At 44.4% G+C, this 17,766-nt stretch overlaps 1 protein-coding gene across 1 annotated transcript in view; it reads right to left on the bottom strand.

Annotated features, from left to right (window-relative positions):
* lmbr1 (limb development membrane protein 1) overlaps window positions 1-15,863 on the bottom strand; it is a 50,311-nt gene extending 34,448 nt beyond the window's left edge. The window contains exons 1-5 of the mRNA XM_064332779.1: window positions 15,624-15,863; window positions 8,469-8,541; window positions 7,351-7,390; window positions 6,177-6,316; window positions 4,997-5,100 (exon numbers count right to left, since the gene is read on the bottom strand). Coding sequence (XP_064188849.1) covers window positions 4,997-5,100; window positions 6,177-6,316; window positions 7,351-7,390; window positions 8,469-8,541; window positions 15,624-15,686 — 420 coding nt within the window. The 5' untranslated portion in view covers window positions 15,687-15,863. The remainder of the gene's footprint in view (window positions 1-4,996; window positions 5,101-6,176; window positions 6,317-7,350; window positions 7,391-8,468; window positions 8,542-15,623) is intronic.
* Between the last annotated feature and the right edge of the window lie 1,903 nt (window positions 15,864-17,766).

Below are 17,766 nucleotides of genomic sequence, written 5' to 3'. Positions count from 1 at the left end.
GACTGGACCCAATGCTGACTGGGCCCATACTGAACGGGCCCATACCGAACGGCCCCAATACTGACCGGACCCATACTGACCGGGCCCAATCTTGCCAGGGCCCAGTGCCACGTGTGACCAGGCCTCCCATTGGACAATGCGTAACTGGCTGCAGCCCCGCCCCAGAGTGAGGGTTATACTTGGAGGGATATACCCCTCCAGCCTGGGCCAGCTGAGGAATAGGCACAGTCCTCCTGCCCATGGGGCAGACTGTGTGTGCTCCAGACATATGTGCATGCTGCTCTACACCATGCAGCAGCTATATGGGCCTGGGCTATCACACCACTGGGGAATTCAATTAAATAAAGCATAACAAGCTGGCCTACAAAATAGAGAGAAGCAGAACAGCACGTGCTTGTATCTTAAAGTTTGTATAACCGTACTGTCTAACTGGCCTGCAATCCAAACTGTATTGTATCCAGTGTGATGTACAGAATGACAGAACAGGGAAAAAAAATCACCTAGCCCATAAGGTTGACCGATTTAATCATCTTGTGCAAATCAAACACCAATGTGAGTCACAGACTAGTTTAAATGTTATATATAAATGCACTGCTGAAAAGGTGTGCTGAAAATTTTGCTGAGAAGGTTGAATTAGTATAATATCAGATGTCTGTCCTTCATTTTAAATAAATATAACTAAACACAGAAATTAACACAATGCTTTCACTTAACCTGCCAAAACATTCAAATGAATGTCTCCTTGATAAACATTAATTTGAATTTACAGGAATAGTTTAAAAGCCAATTTTTTTCAAAATGCATCAGTTTCCGAAAATATACTCCAAAACATAACTGGAGCTCATTTTCCATGAATTACAAACATTGGCATTACACAATGACTCAAAAATGTAAAAAAATTAAAAAAAAATTTAAAAAAAGAACACTCCTAAATGATACTGCAGCAATTCTGAAAAAATAAAAACATATTCCTCACTTGAGATTTTACTCCAGTCCACACCATTTCAAAGGAGAAAAAGAAAATCCAAAACACAGCTCTTACAAAAATTCTTAGCAAAGTAATATGTTTCTATGGTAATGAGAATTCAGAGCGAGGTTTGCAGAGACATTTTGACCTTTATCAAGGTATGTAAACATCACTTTATATACTTGTCCCCACCCCTGAGAAAAGCCTGGGAAACATGTCTACGTGTGCAGCAGATTTGAAATAAATATCCAGGCTATTGTGGTCTACCGACAAAGGAAGTATCTTAGTAACACGACAGGGTTTGCTCAGCAGGACATCTCCTCCCACCATAATCACTTCTCTTCATCCAGGAATGATGGAGATTGATGGAAGCGTTTTTAGGACAGTCAGAGCCGTGCCGTTGCGCGGACCGTGTTAAAAGTGCAGCCAGTCCCTGCCGAAACGCGCAACAAGCCACCACAGACTGCCGTACTGCCATTTTAAAAATGATGCTCAACAGAGTCACATCCCCGTGTGCCGTGTCAAAGTCCTGGCCGGAGCTCAGAAAAGGCCGGACGGAAGCGAGCTCCTCCGCCATTCAGCTTCCGACAAACGCACACGGACAGGGCGAGCGTTTCCCAACCGCCGCCGTGCCGCGGCAGGAGGGCTGGTCTGGGAGGAAGAGCCCACTGCGCCTCCTGCTATGGAGGCGCACCCCAACAGACCTGGGTGCTGTGAGGGTGCACAGCAGGCACAGATGAAGCACGGAGAGCCTGTAAAACTGAACTGCTCATAATGTGATCAGCTATCAGCGGCTGTTCTTTTACCCAGCAGAAGAGAGGAAAGAGTGACATCATCACAGACAAGCATCACATACCCAAGTGTGAAAACCAGGCAAGAAATGTTTTTTTTAATTTTTTTTTAATCAAATCTCAAATCTACAAGGGTAATTACTACTTCCTTGAAAGATTTCTGATGATTCATTAAAATGAGATTTTTTCCCCCAAATTAGACAACGTAAATAAAACGGCAATATAAAAAAAGAAACCAAAAAAAAAAAACACAGGAAAGCCCGTGATGAGGACTGCGGGCCGGCCCGCTGTGGAATGCACATCCACTCCAGTCGGTGTGTTATGATGAAGTGCGGCCCGTTTCGTGAGAAAAGCAAATAGAGGGCCCTCTTTCACACGCGGCGCAGGTCCCGCGCGCTGCTGGTCCGGCTGCTCCGCTGCTCCATTCAGGCGCGCAGACAAAAGGGCCGAGGGGGGGGGGGGCTCCGAAGACACCTCCTCCTCCCAAACGAGCTCCTGGACAAAGGAGTCTGGGGCGTCTGCGACGGCCAGCCGGAGAGGCCGGCCCGGGGAGAAGAGGCGAACCGAAACGCAGCTCGCGCGCTCGGCAACAGCGCCATCTGCAGGCGCGTCTCCCTGCGCACGGACGCCCGGCTTCCCAGCATCCCTCGCTGCGGGACGCCGTGGTGAAATGGCAGCAAGAAGAAAGATGACGATGCATTTCCAAGAAAAGGAAAAAACGTGTTCACGCAGGCAACGTGCAGAATTCGGGGCTGAATCATTTATGCCCACACAAATACCCAGAATGCCGGAGATATTAAATCACGGCGTTCAAGTCGTGCCTCCGTTGATCCCGGTGGTTTAGAAACAAATCTGGCGATTAAAAATGGCAGAAACATTCAGGCGGGATCCGCGGGATGGCTCTAAACGAATCTCGGCCTTCTTGGCGCGGGGGTGACATTTCGCGTAGGCTGCGGCGTAAGCGGCTTTCTGGAACGAGCGAGACCGAGAGCGAAAAACGCCGAACCGGAACGATGACGTTTAAAAATCGCCTCATCTCAGCGACGCGCTCAGGCAGCGCCTCCCATTCCTCCGTAATCCGCTGGACTACAGTCAGTCCACTCAGAGGCTGTGGGAAGGTCTTTTCAGTGCAGAACCAGCAAAGCCAGAGAGCAGAATGCTAGCGATGAAGTACAACATTTCAACAGCTTATTTAAACTTCCCTCATTTCCCAACGATGCCAGTTTTTTTCCGTTGAATGCTATCTATTGTGATGCTTGAGTTCAAAGCAGGCCACAGCTAATACACATTTATCATAACGTATATCATACGACAGTGCTATATTATGTGCACATCATGGCACTATGGAATTAACAATCTGACCTTTTCCAAAGACTGGTCCCCTGGTCATTTATGATGGTGGCAGTGCGGAGAAGTGAGTGTTTCACAGAACACACACTGAAGGCAGGGCTACAGTCACACTGATAGCAGTATGGTAAAGATGCCACATCATCACAGCGTCAACAACAATATCGGCCCCCAGAGTGCGTACTTCACACACGACAGTCGGTGTTTAATACAAGAACAAAAAGAAAGATAGCAATTACACCCAATTTAAGTGCCATCAGAGATGTAGCCTATATCTTTCAACATTCTTACACATACAATTCTTTGAGAAGTGAGTGCAATTACAAAATCATTTCAGATGTGCACGCTGGTTTATTGCCGGATTAGTGAACACGCGTGCAGTTCTACCCCGTATTTCCTCAGTATACTTCTAGAGTAAACAATCGCTCTCCCAAATTACCGCCCGGGCTCGCAGTGTACTAAATCAGCTCTTAACGTTTCATTTCCTCAGCTGAAAAGCATTAAAGTCCACGCGGGCACATAAAACATGAAATACACAAAGACAAGGGGCCAGCGTAAAAACCGCAGAGATTGGATCTTAATGCTCCCACTGATACAGGACTAATTTCGCATTATGGATGCTCAAGCGCTGCTTTCATGTCACCGTGAGGTCCTTGAGTGTTTCAGCATGGCGACCCCCTCACCCGCGAACAGCTCCACCGCTTCCCCCCTGCGCCCGCGCTCGCCCCCCGACGTGTAGCTAACACTGAGCAGCACTTCCTCCCAACGCATTTATGGATGATCAGTAGCAAGAAACAGTCACGGCGAAATGAAAGAGCGCAGAGGCATGAAGCGACGGAGGCCGGGAACGACTTCCTACCGACCCGGGCCTGCGCTTTACTGCCGGGACCCCCCCGGATGCAAATTAGCGGGAGGAAGAAGCCGCCCCGGACCGTAAACTACAGTACAGGCTCATTTTTATGAAGTTTGCCTGGACAGACATAAACCAGGAGGGTTTCAAACTGTGACACAGGACAAGATGTTTTTTTTTGCCCCGGCTTTCCCCACTCCATTGTGCTGTCATGTCGTCTGGCTTTATGGACCCTCCGAGTCCCGGCCTTGGCCTCCACAGCTAATTAATTAAACAAGGAAGTGAGCAAAGATTTTTTTTTTGGCCATACATGATTATTAGACTGCTCTTTTGATGTTTTAATCTGAGGGATTTGGGCCCTTAAATCATGAGGGGCCGGTGGGGGGCAGGCGGTGGTGTTGAAGACTGAGCAGCATCTGGATCATTGCAGCGGTTGGTTGGGGTGGGCCGGGGGGGGGTGGGGGGGGTCTCTACGTTTCATGTTAAAGTTCGCAGCCACGGACAAGTGTCAGCCAGAGGTCACGGCACAGGCACCTGCTTCTCCTACCGCTGCGCGCTCGCTGGCTGACAGCGCCCGTGAGGAGCCGGGGGGAGGGGACAACAATCCCCCCCCACCCCCCCATTCCGCACGTGAGACTCTTCTGCGCACGGTTATAATCAGGTTTGGGGCAATACCGATACGTGCCAGGGTTAGTTCCATTTCAATTCAGAAAACTCATTCAGATTCCGTTCTTGAAATTCAAAATGGCCGTTATTTACATTTTCAGTGAATTAATGTCTGTGCACATGCAACCTGCTCTTCATTCAGTCAGGTTCAGCCCTTCATCCTCCCATTTCACACAGCTGAAGTGAGGAGCATGTCCTTCATCGGTTATAAACCCACCAGGCTCTCAGCCTTCCCTCACACTCCGGTTCCGTTTCCGCAATAATCCCACTCACCCGCCCCGCCCCCTGGGCAACGGCTAAGAGGCGCTGTGTGGCCCGATTCCCGTCAGAGGCACCGAGCGAATCAACACAAAGCCGCAAACAAACAGGCCGTACCTTCTTTGATCCAGCAAATCCCTCCGACTCCAGGAAGAAGTAGGCAAAGGGCATCAGCACGAAGAGGCAGAGATTAGAGAAGAGGGAAACCAGGTTCCAGAGCCCTGAAAAAGAAGATGTTTAATCACACACACACACACACACACAGCATACATCCACACTGTACAGGTAAGTCGGGTGTGACATCACGCAAAATTGGCCTGATGTTATTATGAAATCACTGAGGGAACACTTCCAGGGTTTCCCTTGCATTCCAGTCAAAAACGCAGATACCCCAGGATGACAATCACAGCCTGGCTGAAGAAATTGAGCAGAAAATCAATGAGCTCTGATGCCACCTTGTGGCCACATGAGTAATATCCTCAGACCTGGAACCAGTACAAACTGTTTAATACCTGGAAAAAAACACCCAATATTATTGTTGTTCAATGCTGTTCCAGCAATGTCTGTTCACATATTGTTTTTACTGAACTAAGCTTACTTTCAAGGCCATTACAGTTAGTTCTGAAAGCAAACTCAGCTGACTAAAGGACAACTCCTCTTGAGCGATATTAATACAAAACACAAAAACTCTCAGACACTAATTACAGCATTCAAGCCCAACGTACACACAGGCCAATTTTTCAATATAAAGTGAGTTAAAAACGTTATCTTTTGGCCACTATTCTGTGAGATTAAAGACATTTTTTGCGAGTCAGTCTAGTTTAGGGTCAGGTCCATCACTTCCAGTCAAATCAGATCTAATCAACAGAGAGGGGAAAAGTACAAATGTGTCTGGAAACTTGACCCAACAACCCTCAGGTGTGAGGAAAGGGACCAAAACTACAGGAGTACTGAGCCTGGGCGTCAAAACCCAAAAACATGACAGCCGGCACATAACCAAGCACCATAAGCAAGATGGCCTCCTGGTTCCTTTCCCTCACCTGGTTATCTGACTCAGGGGGTCTAAATAAAGCCAGCTATTTCACAGGCTCATCCCACACAGTGTAACACCATGGGGAATTCATTAGACGGTGTGTGTTAGCAGACTTCTAATAAGGTGAGAGAAGCCGGTCGCTGGCCTAGCGCGGGACGCTACGACTCAACTACAGTTAAAAATCCGCAGGCACTGGGGGGGGAAGGGGTGACAACAGAAACGACAATAAAAATGAAGAAAAGAGGTGGAATGTGGGTTACTGACCATGGATGAGGGAGCCGTTGAGCCACTGGACGTAGTAGTTTTTGGGGAAGGACAGCAGGATCTCGTTACTGATTATGGAGAAGGGCAGGAGCAGGACCGCCCCGGCCGAGATCGCCAAAGTGAAGGTGCACAAGTACAGCCTGCAGGGGGGGAGCAAGCGTTAGCACAGTGCCACGCGGCTCCATAAGCGCGCTAACCGCGCCCGCCAGGCGCGCGAGAGAAGCGACGGCGAGCGCGCGGTCACAAGACAACACGGGTGGATGCATCTGGCGTGGTCTGCTAGCGAGGGCTACGTGGCTGAGTGGGTTTTCAAGCCATACTCTGCTGTTAGATAAATATGGTAAATATGGCATAAAATCTTTTTCCCCTTCCAATTTCTAACGACTCTTTTATCGGCAGGATGACTATTCCATATTAATCATGATAACGATTAACAAGAGCTTATTGGGTTTCCGTTTTACACGGAGAGTAGCAAACTCATTAACAGGAGCCGAGGGACAAGGAGGAGAGTTAAAGGACGCGGTCAGCTTCACCTGCGTGCTAGTACAGCGGGGCACACTGTGGACCCACGTTCAGCATGTCAACAAAACCCCGGTCCTACTAGACCCAGCACACTGGTGTTACAGGGGGAGGGCTACTAAGACGACGTGCCAGCTGCCCTACGTTTGCAAACTTGGAGTAGGAGGGGATGGCCAATGGGATTTAAAATTCTGTCCACTTTCTATTAACACACAACAGTAGACAGAGTCCCCCGAGCTGCACGCTAAGGGCCTTGAGTACAGCGAGCAGAAGACAAACCCCACAGGGTTTTGACCCTTTTGACACTGACCCCTGACAGTGTCACGAGCGAGCACAGCAGCAGCACCTCCTGGTGTCACTGTGATAAACAGTGTCCCTGGGGGCCTTTCAGCTGCTGATCATTATGATGCAAAATGAGTCGACTGCAATTCCCAGTTTCCCGATGTAGCCTAGTTTGTATGATAAAAGGAAAGGAAACAATGGCTTCCTCCCTCCTGTTCATAAAGGCTGTGGTTACAGGGCTAATTTTACCACACAGCACCATGCCACCACTGCTACAGAAATATCAATACAGATATTTTATCAATCTGTTAAAAGTTTTAAAAAATCAATTTTTCAACACATTCAAGCCACAAATTTACACAGTTGCACTCACGATATTCTGTTGACTATGGCATCTTCATCTTCATGATCATCTGTAGAGTGCAGAAAGATCATTAATATTAATGTTAATTAACTGTGAACTTTACATTAACAGCAGCAGGTTTTGCAGGTCTAACTCCATGCCCTCAGGAAGAGCGCTTGCAGCGTGGGCAGAAGGTTAAAATTTAGTTAAATAAATGCTGAAGGTTCAAATACTCGTACACAACATCATATCCTTAACCTGAAGACCTTCAGTAAACAGACAGCTATGTAACAGATTTGCAAAACGTGAAGCATAACGCCATTCTAAATTCAAACCAAAAGTCAGCATTTGACGCCATTCCAAACAGACCATTCTGAAGGTGAAGTTTATAACATTTAGTGTATACACTATGTACTGTTGTCAGTGGAAATGAAGACACACCCTTCCTGACTGGCACACCTCTTGTCATTAATATCACTGTCTCCACCATTCCTCAGACAGGTGGAAAACCACTAACACTTTCATTTTTCTCTGTAAAAGTTTTAAACTTTCATACAGCTGGATTTTCTCAGGTGTGGCCTAAAACAAGCTCACAGACACCCCACCAATATCCTCAATATACCAACCTATTGTCCTTAGACCCACAGTATATCCCTCCAACAGCTGTACAACATTTTTTAAATAAATGTTTCCTTTTAGGTAAATGCTGTACTGATGTTCGATGGCTATGTGACTCTATAACAGGTATTCATTCAAATCCAGGTCAACAGTGCAGGACACCAGGGCTTACTGCATAAAATTATTCCTAATTTAAGAAGCAAAAGACAAATATGTAAATGTAGCTACGAGCTGTGGTCTATGCAACTGCACACATTCATAAGACTAGCCTGGGTGAGGTTCGAGCATGCTTGCATAAAGTCACATGACTCAAAAACACTGATGACAGAGGGGACAGCCACGATGCCTGCATAGAAAAGCCTATATGAGCATAATGATAACCCAAACAACCGACCCATCTGTATTTGCTGTGAAAACATTTCAGCTTTCAACATATGAGGAACACACAACACACAAATTACAGCCTGCTTGAGAGGTGCTGGTTTCAGTGAAAGGCACTATGAAAAGCCCACGTGCTTGTCTGTTCTTACCAGTTTTCCTCTTGTACCGGGTGATGATGAAGTAGGAAACGATGTAGAGGACAGCAAACAGAAGGAAGCAGATCTGCAAACAAAGAAAATTTTAACAAAAACACAAGTTATAAATTAATGGAAGGTACTCAGACCAGTTTATCACCAGTGTAATGATTGAATGCCTGAACCAGAGTCACAGTCTGGCAGACTCTTGTGCCCTGGTTTGGTGACATCAGAAGAGCTTAAAGTACACGTAGCCTACATGGATTGCAATGCTATTTTACACAGCATAAACAAATACGTTTTTACAGCATCATTTGACTGAACCTGCATAAATAGGAACATCGTGTTATTTATTCTTCAGAATTTCACTACTGGTTCCCTTTCTATGTAACTTTTCAGAGAGGGGTTTAGCCCAAACATATCAGAGAACTTAAACCTCACATGTTACCTGCACAAAACCCTCTTCCATGGCTGACACAGTTTAGGAAGCAAGAAATGAAGAACCGCGTCCGATAATGGCAGGTTGCAAACAAACCCATTAAAGCAGCTGTGCTGTTTGGAAAAAGGCCGAAGACACTGTACCTGACTGTGACATCATCCAAAAGACCACAAACACCTCATCAAAGACACCACAAGCACAAACTAAGCCTTACTGGCAGCTTTTCAACACGTAGCTCCAAAGTATCAAAGTCAGTCCAGGGGATGGAATGGGAACAGGCACTCTAAATGATAGCAGGACAGGAGGCACTTATGGCCAACACGGATTTGATCAAAGACACCTGAAGTGTAAAGCCAGCCTTACAGGCTGATTTTCAACACACACTTATTCGCTGAAATAAATCCAGAGGATGGGACAGGCACGCGTCCACGGAAATTCATGTCAGGAGACACTTGTAGCAGCTTAGTCACAATCTTTGATCACACTGAAAACATTACCTCATATAAATGTACATGTCAACGGATGAGTTTCACATTACCATTCAAAAACGTTCCATTTTGGGAGTCTATCCCAGCAGACACTGGGTGAAAGGCAGGAATGCTCCCTGGACAGGTCACCAATCCATCACAGGCCACTCACACCATTCACTCACACATTCATACCCCAAGGGCCACTTAGACTCTCCAGTGAACACGAACCTGCATGTTTCCGGACTGTGGGAGGAAACCCACGGACACGGGGAGAACACGCAAACTCCCTCGACCGGGGACTCATAGAATTTACAAGTGAAATCGTGTGCTTTTTCCAACATAGCGTTCGCAGGGCCCTTTGGAACGGAGTTCCTTTCTGCTTCATTTCTGTCATTTTTCTGCCATTTCTATTTTACAGTGCACAGCATCAGTCGTTGTCGATCATTGCTTTAAAACAGGCGCGAGAGATGACTGAGATGACTGATTGTTAAGTGACTGACAGGTCTACATTTCATGGCGCGAGGCATGTATGAATCATACAAACCTGGCTTGAAGCAGGGGAAAAAACAAGCAAAAAAAAAGGAGCGCAGGCTGCAAACTAAGGTATCAGTGTCCTCATTAAAACAGGCTTGGATTAGATTCACAAGACTACAACGGAGTCCAATAATGTACACCAGCGCTGTTCACAGTTGAATGGGTTGTGCTCTAAGGCATTTTCATTAGCCACATATTTTATTATATTTATTCTGATTTATATAGTTATGTGTGCTTTTTAAGTTCATTATATTTTACCACATATATAAGATTGCAAATGCAGAGAATACCATGTCCCATATTTATCATGAAATTTACCCTGACAAGATTAGTCATAGCACACAATAAACATATAAGCCATGTGTTGTTTCATTCCTGTAGAACTAATGGAATAAATATTACCTCTATAATAACAAAGCTTTTTTGTTCATTCTTTTTGATAACAAAAAGATAATAAATGGCAACTAAATTGGCAAGATACTAGGGAAATGTTTGTGGTTTCATAATAATCTAATTTCATACATAGTGACAGCAGTCTACTGTGACATGGCTAATTACCAGTGGATAATCATGTACGGGTGACATTTCAAACATGAGCCTGAGTACACAGATTGGACAGAAATAGCACAAACTCCTCCGGCAGGGAGCCCATGTCAGCAGCACCGGCAGATACCACATTTCACAAACCTGCCACATTTCAGGAAATTAGTCTAGATAAATGCTAGATAATCCCACACTTCAGCTCCCGTTATCTAATCCAATCAGGTCCTGTCCAAGGAAAGGTACCCATAAAGCCATGAAGTGCGTGTGCACTTACGCAAAGTTAAAAAACACAGGCCTTGCTTTTCTTGCATGGCCACGGGAGTACACAAGAACTCACATAGGTAATAAAAAAACTAAAGCATGCGTAAACCACAACGGGACCACAGAGGAGACCCAACAGGCCACCAGCTACATTGTAAAATCCTAAATAAAACCAGATTAACCCAGAACAATGCTTTCGCCTAAGAGGGAGACATTTAAGGACGGCTGATTTCCCCACTGAAACTGCAGGGTGGAGAGCGTACAGGAGTGGGTGGTGCAGATACACTGCCAGAAGAGGAGGAGTACATGCTGTGAATGGGGGGTGTGAAAGATAAGAAGATAAGAAGCTCTAAATAGGGGATTTGCAAACTCTGCGCCATGGCCAGTTAACTTTGCATTCAAAGGGCGTTAAAGTAGTTGTTTGTCCATCTACATCACAGGTGACGTTCTATTTTGATAATTACATGTATTATATTACATTACTGCCATTTAGCAGATGCTCTTATCCAGAGCAACTTAAACAACTTATAGCATTTTTATATAAATATCCACTTTTATTGCTGGATATATAGTGAAGCAATTCAGTTTCCATACCTTGATCAAAAGTACAAAGACAGCGTCTGGGAATCAAATCTGCAACAAGCTTAATCCCCTGCTATCTGGGAAACAGCAGCTCTGCATGCAAAACACCTGACCCTTCCCCTCTTCAGTACTGCAGGCTCCCAGGCAGGATGCTGGGGTTCAGCTGCTCCTGCTTGATATTTGGGTAAATATTCATTGTACTTTTCTAAACTACATCCATACTGTTAATATTTTTGTTGTGTTGTTAAAGCACTGACCTTCAGGCACTGGTCAGACCTGTACTTTGTATCCAGATATATCCAGGTTGTGTCTAGATTCAGTCAAAACGGATGTCAGTTCACACCTGGCATCAGAATGCGTCTCCACATGCGTCTCAAGTGACCACTTGTGATCGGATCTCACTTCCCCGCTCAATATGCAAATGAACATCATTTCCGTTTGCAAAGACCAAATGCGTTGTTGTTTTTAACCGGCGGGAGGCAGCAATGCACTACCTGTGCCTAGTCTGCCGGAAATTAAAAGAAGAAGAAGAAGTTTGCAAAGACCTTGACGCATGGGCAGAATCAAAACAAAAACAGAAAACTCCATCCATGAGAATCCATTTTGCCTGTTGTTGTGGCTTCTTCTTGTTGCTTCGCACTTTAATATGACGCAGTTGGCACGCGAATGAGTACGTACTTCCGCTTACGCAGAGGACGTCGGTTGACTAGGCAGCCCTTCAATGTGGCCCAGGACGCATTTGTGTACACACTGCTAAAAGAATGTGGCCATATGCGGCCCAGACCACCTCCGAATGTGGTCTGAGTGATCGGATCTCAACGCGTCCTCAATGCATCTTGGGTGCATTCACACCTGTAGTTAAGAGCTGTCTACTTGTGATCGGATCACCCATCTTAATGCCAGGTCTGAACAGGGCCTCAGTGTTATGTAGGGTCTGCATCGAAGCTTGACCGTGCTAACGGAGACTGTGCCCACCAGCTCCACAGGACAGCTCAGGGCGAGCCAGAACATCACCCAGGGAGGGAGGGAGGGCTGGAGTCAGCAGGGTAAGGCCGCTTCATCGAGCAACAGCGCCTCCTGTGGCCGATCTGCACCAGCTGCGCATGAAGTGGAGTTCCACTCACCGGGTGGACTGCAGACACAAAAGAAGCAATGGCCTGCTGCTTCAGAGAGCATGTGATCTTTTGTCTATCTGCAGACGAGGTTGCAGCGTTTGGATGGGTTGGGGTGGGCCTACAAACACCACCGGACATTCCAGGTTAGGAGGAGAAATAAAAACTGCAGTTTCAAATTGGTTCAATAAAACCTCATTCCACAATTTCTAATAAAGCACTTGCACTGACAGGTGATCACACCAGTCATTGTCTACTGCAGCCTAAGGCATTGAGACTCCAAAGCTGCAAGTGAAAGCACTTTAGCTGCAAGTGAAACAACACCAAACAATTACAGAATGAAGGCGTGGTCTCACATTAATCCCTGAGTTTCATTTATCAGCAGGTTGTGTTTTTCTGAAACGGGCCTGGAGAAGGACTAATCTGTATGAAGAAGAAGCATGAGAAAAGATCCCCACCCAATCAGGCATTGTTTTACAGTTAAGACTTAACCTGCGGCTGTTCACCCAGAGGAAGTTTAAAAGTTCATTTTTAAACAATAATGTAATGTATAAAGCCAATCTTCTTTTTTTATCTCTTGTTTTCTGGTCGAAAAAGCCTTGAGCTAAAATGTATCAAATTCACATGCTCTGACATAGCAAAGAATTGGTGCTTGCTGTACCCAAATGTGTTTAAGTGTGTTGTTTTCTTCCAGAAGCACTAAAGATTGCTTTTCATGGTCAGAGGCCCAGTCACACTGGAGTAGAAACTGCCCATTTGCCTGCTTAGCACTCCTGTCGAAGGCGCCTTCGTTTCGGTGTGAAAGGGATCCGCCCGCAAACCACTCGGCATGCAGCCCGAATTCTGCTGTCCGCAGTAACACCACCCCACGTAGTCTGTTTGTGGGTCAGAGCCTGTGCAGTTTCAATAGAGCGGATTAATCACTCCTGAATAAAACAATGCACCATGAATGCACACTCATTCAGCTCATCTATACACCCTGCTCCACCGGGCTCTCAGATCTACATCCAAAGAAGCACCGGCAAAATAAGGTCAACTTAAGAGTTACTGAACACAATAAACCAAATACACATGTTCTCAATGACCAAAGTGAATCAATAATGAAAAAGAAAAAATGAAGAACATCTTAAGGTGCTGGAAATGGCTTCATAATTTTTGTGAAGGAATATGCACACCACTCAAGATAAGTTCGAAGGTATCTCTGGCCGGTCAAGAGGCGCTCATTTTTCAGCATTCTGCCAGCGTTATTATCATATGTGATAAGTGTGAAAAGAGACTGATGTCAGCTTTTGAACGGTGTCAAATTAGTGCCATGTCTCAGGTGGTCAAGTTAAGATTAGACAAAGCTTGCAGAAGGAATCTGCACACATGGTCTAAAAATGGCCTCCAGAATGTTAGACCGAACATAGACAGCAAAAATATCCACCTACTGTAATTCCAGACACACTGCTCAGTCGGAATTAATTAGGTTTCACATGGAATAAGTTAACACACCCAAAAATGCATGGATGCACAAATGTGAAACCTTTATTAACACAACAACAACAACACACACACACACACACAGTCACACAGACTTAGACATAGACACAGTGAAATCTGACTTACACATTCACAACCATAATAGGCTACATTCACACAACCAAATACTTAAAAAGTGCTCCAGTTGACAGTAAGTACAGGGCAGCTGTGCCATTTAAAACCATGGGCGATATCTCTCAAATAACCAAACAACAACAATATAGCTCTACTGTTTTTTGAGATTCACAACACAACTATATCAGTGGTGTACCACAGTTCTTAGGAAGCAAATACTCCAGTCACTCCATAATAACATTTCAGACATTACTCGTCAGATCTTCTGAGTTTTAGGTTTGCAGGGACCGCAGAACTCTATTTACGGTTCGCATTCACTGTTTGGTGGATGGGTAAGAGTAAAAAGAGAAGTCGTCAGCCTCTTCCTACACGTTAACATATGGATAACATATCACAGAGTATGGGTGAGGTGCTTGCAACTCTATCAGTAAATAAGACATCAAGCTGTTACCGGAACCCTTCGGGTGGTGTACAGCACATCACATGGAAAGTCGTGTACACCGGATACTCTGAGAGATCTTGGTTGAGCTGAGAATACTAGCCACACCTGTCCGACATTCTAATAAGTCAATCATAATGTGCGCTGTTTACCCCTAATGGGCCACATTGTTTTTAAATTAATTTAAAAATCTACTATTTTCAGTATTCTGGATTTGAATTGAAACCCTGTAGCCTTAGCCGCAATCAAACTGTTAAAGGACAATTTATTTATCGAATATCATGGAATTCAAAATAGGATTAATGATTATACAAACAGTACATCGGCATTAATGGTTGATTTTTCTTGGAGTGACTGCCAAAGGCTAACGTTACTGACAGTTTAAAGTGCATTGGCAAGGCTTACGGTTTCACGAACACAAGAGCTATCCATGGCTTTTTGCATTATTACACCAGCCTGCTTCCAGCAATGCATTTCCAGCAAATATGACGAAAGACATTAAGTATAATGTGGAATATCCAGATAATCATTCTAGGTTATACAAATATCCAAAAGCATCTAAATATTTTCGGGTATTAAACTTACGGTCGCGTCTGGTTAGCTGCAAATGCATGGCCGACGAATTCAACTAGTTAGCTAGCTACATTCTACTTCACTAACGGCCAGAGCTGTCATTTTTGCAAACCCATCAAACCTACTGATAACAATCAATAATTCCTCAAACATAGCCAGATTAGTTGAATTGCGTTAGCTTAGTAGCAAACTACGTAGTTAGTACTACTCTAAAATGCGCCAAGCATTTATCTTCTTTAGCACAAATTCTGCAAGCTAGGTAGGTAGTTAGCCGGTACTTTGCAAAGAAACCCAGCTACATAGACAGACTGGTAGCTCATTATCGAAGTGATTGCAACAGGACTAGTTGGATTGCTATGATAACTAGTTGACTAGCTCTGCTGCTTGGTATCGGCAGCCAACTGCCAGTGTATGCACTTTGCAACGCAACAGGAAATTGGACATAACGCACACTTTGGCTGAAAATCAGCTCACTTTTACTTGGGCTCCAAAGAAACTGAATTCCTTTCTTGGTATTTAAAACTCATGTTGCACAAAAACAACGATCGCTGGCTAGTCTAGTACGAGCTTAATATGCTCCAATGGCTTCGCGGCTAGCTTTCTTGCTAACGTTTTACTTACGATGTACTCTCGAACTTGGCTGTGAAAATTCTGTTCTCTGATAGTCACATCGTCTTCGTCCATTCTTCATATTGCACAGGAGCATCAATCACTAACTTCCAACGCCGTGCTGCTGTCATGAATTAAACTGAAACCAAAATACATTAGAAAAACAAATTCATACTTATAGTACGGCCCTTTTTTGAATGAGTCATAATACGGAGACATCGAGCTTTTCTGACGCCACAAAAACGCCTCAAAATAAATTACATCATCATCGCTCGACTTGCAAGATTCTGGGGTTGTCATAAATGTGCGACTAACTGGTCTTTCCTAAGATAGTGGTAAGAAATAACAAGAAAGGCATTATATAATTTAAGTCAAGGCAGAATTGTTGAAAACCAACAGTCGTACGGACATTCAGATGAATATTCAATTAATATTTACATGCAAACAATGATCCTGCAGTTGGCTTATGGCTAGAATGTATAGTGAAAAGGTCATACCATAAGTTATTTAATTTTGACTGATATCTTCTTGAACAAATATAAAAACCTATGAATGAACATTCAGAAAGAAACACCATGCATAGAGGTGGTATTATCCTTCCATTTTAAGAAGGAGGAGATTCCCAGGAATTTATAGCTCTCTGCCTACTGAATATCCTGGCTATTAATGACCAGAGATACAGACAGACTCTTCATTACTAAGAATGAATTTAGTTTGTAAGCAAAATAGCTAATGTGTGACAAAGCTGAGGAAAATCCACTTAAAAAAATTAAAAAAATTCAGAACGGATGTAGACTACTTCATTGTTTAATTTTGTTGTTGTTGTATTAAACAGAAAATCAACCTAGCTGCCAGTCTTCTTCCTCTTCCCAGTCCTCTTCCTCTCAAATGACTATTTTACATGTTCTGTCTGTATGTGGGTTTGTGCTTGATGGCCCACTAGGCTAACACTAGCTCTGTGAAGCTGCCCATAATAAATAGCATTCACGGATGTAAAGGGGATAGAGGAAGGGTCTGTGACTTGCACCTTACTGCTGAATTATATGCATGCAGTGAACAAGTGCCAGAGAATGAGGGAAGGGGAAAATGAACCATGGGCATGCTTTAAGAGGCAGACAAGCAGCCGAGTCACAGCATTCTGAATTAAATTAAGAGGTCTACTGCCACAGACTATGGAGGCTCCCAGTTGTCTGTCTGCATGAGTTGATACCATTATGCATTGTGTTCTGACAGTACCTCCTTACAACTTGTATAAAGAGGAAAAGTGTACAACTTGTTTCTTTGGTCACTCACTTACTTTTATGTTTATTAGCGAAGCAGATACCCTTATGTCCAGAGTGGCTTAGACTGCTTACATTTTTACCCCTGCCTTGTAAGGAGCCACTGTGGGTATTTACAGATAAAAAGCTGTAATCTTATGCAAAATGCATTTGGACCCTAATTTTCATCCCCAAGCCCCCATGCATTTTGTCTTGCCAGACTTGAGATCAACGCAGCTAGAAATGACACTTTTTAGGTTACTGTCAGGTGATTAGTTTGGCCACTGCATGACATGTTGTTACATTTCAGGAGGATGTGGCAGATGTATGGCCACTATTTTTCATTAAGTGAGGTGCAGGGCTTGTCTCTGTAGTGTTGATCCATTAATAAGCCTTAAATATACTAACTTTATCTGTGTTGCAGTCCATACATCACACTTGCTCTTCTGAAATGGTTTAAGTGTGTTACCTCTACTCATATCTCCGTTTACTTCTCCTGCTTGAAAAATAAGAATTTTCACTTCTTAGTGAGCACAATACTGAGGAAATTTGTGTGTGTGTGTGTGTGTGTATGTGTACACACGTGTGCATGTGTGCATCGTCATCATCATCATTACCATCACCATAATGGACTGTGGCTTGATACATCAGAATACTCACTACACATCAGCTGAGGTAAAGAGGGAGAGAAATATTGAGCAAATTATTCAGTGATTAGTAATTAGTTGGCCAGACTGAGGGAGCCAGGCTTGGAAAACCAGATAACTCCAACCCCCTTTTCTCTGAAAGAACTACATGATCTATGAAAATGGCCCTATGAAAATGGATCTATGAAAATTCTATCTAAATGGCCCATTGCCCTGTTTTGTGTCTCTCTTGGACAAGGGGAGACTTTG

Source organism: Anguilla rostrata, chromosome 4 (assembly GCF_018555375.3).
Source record: "Anguilla rostrata isolate EN2019 chromosome 4, ASM1855537v3, whole genome shotgun sequence".
Taxonomy (NCBI): Eukaryota; Metazoa; Chordata; class Actinopteri; order Anguilliformes; family Anguillidae; genus Anguilla; species Anguilla rostrata.
This window is presented reverse-complemented; position numbering and strand designations above follow the sequence as displayed.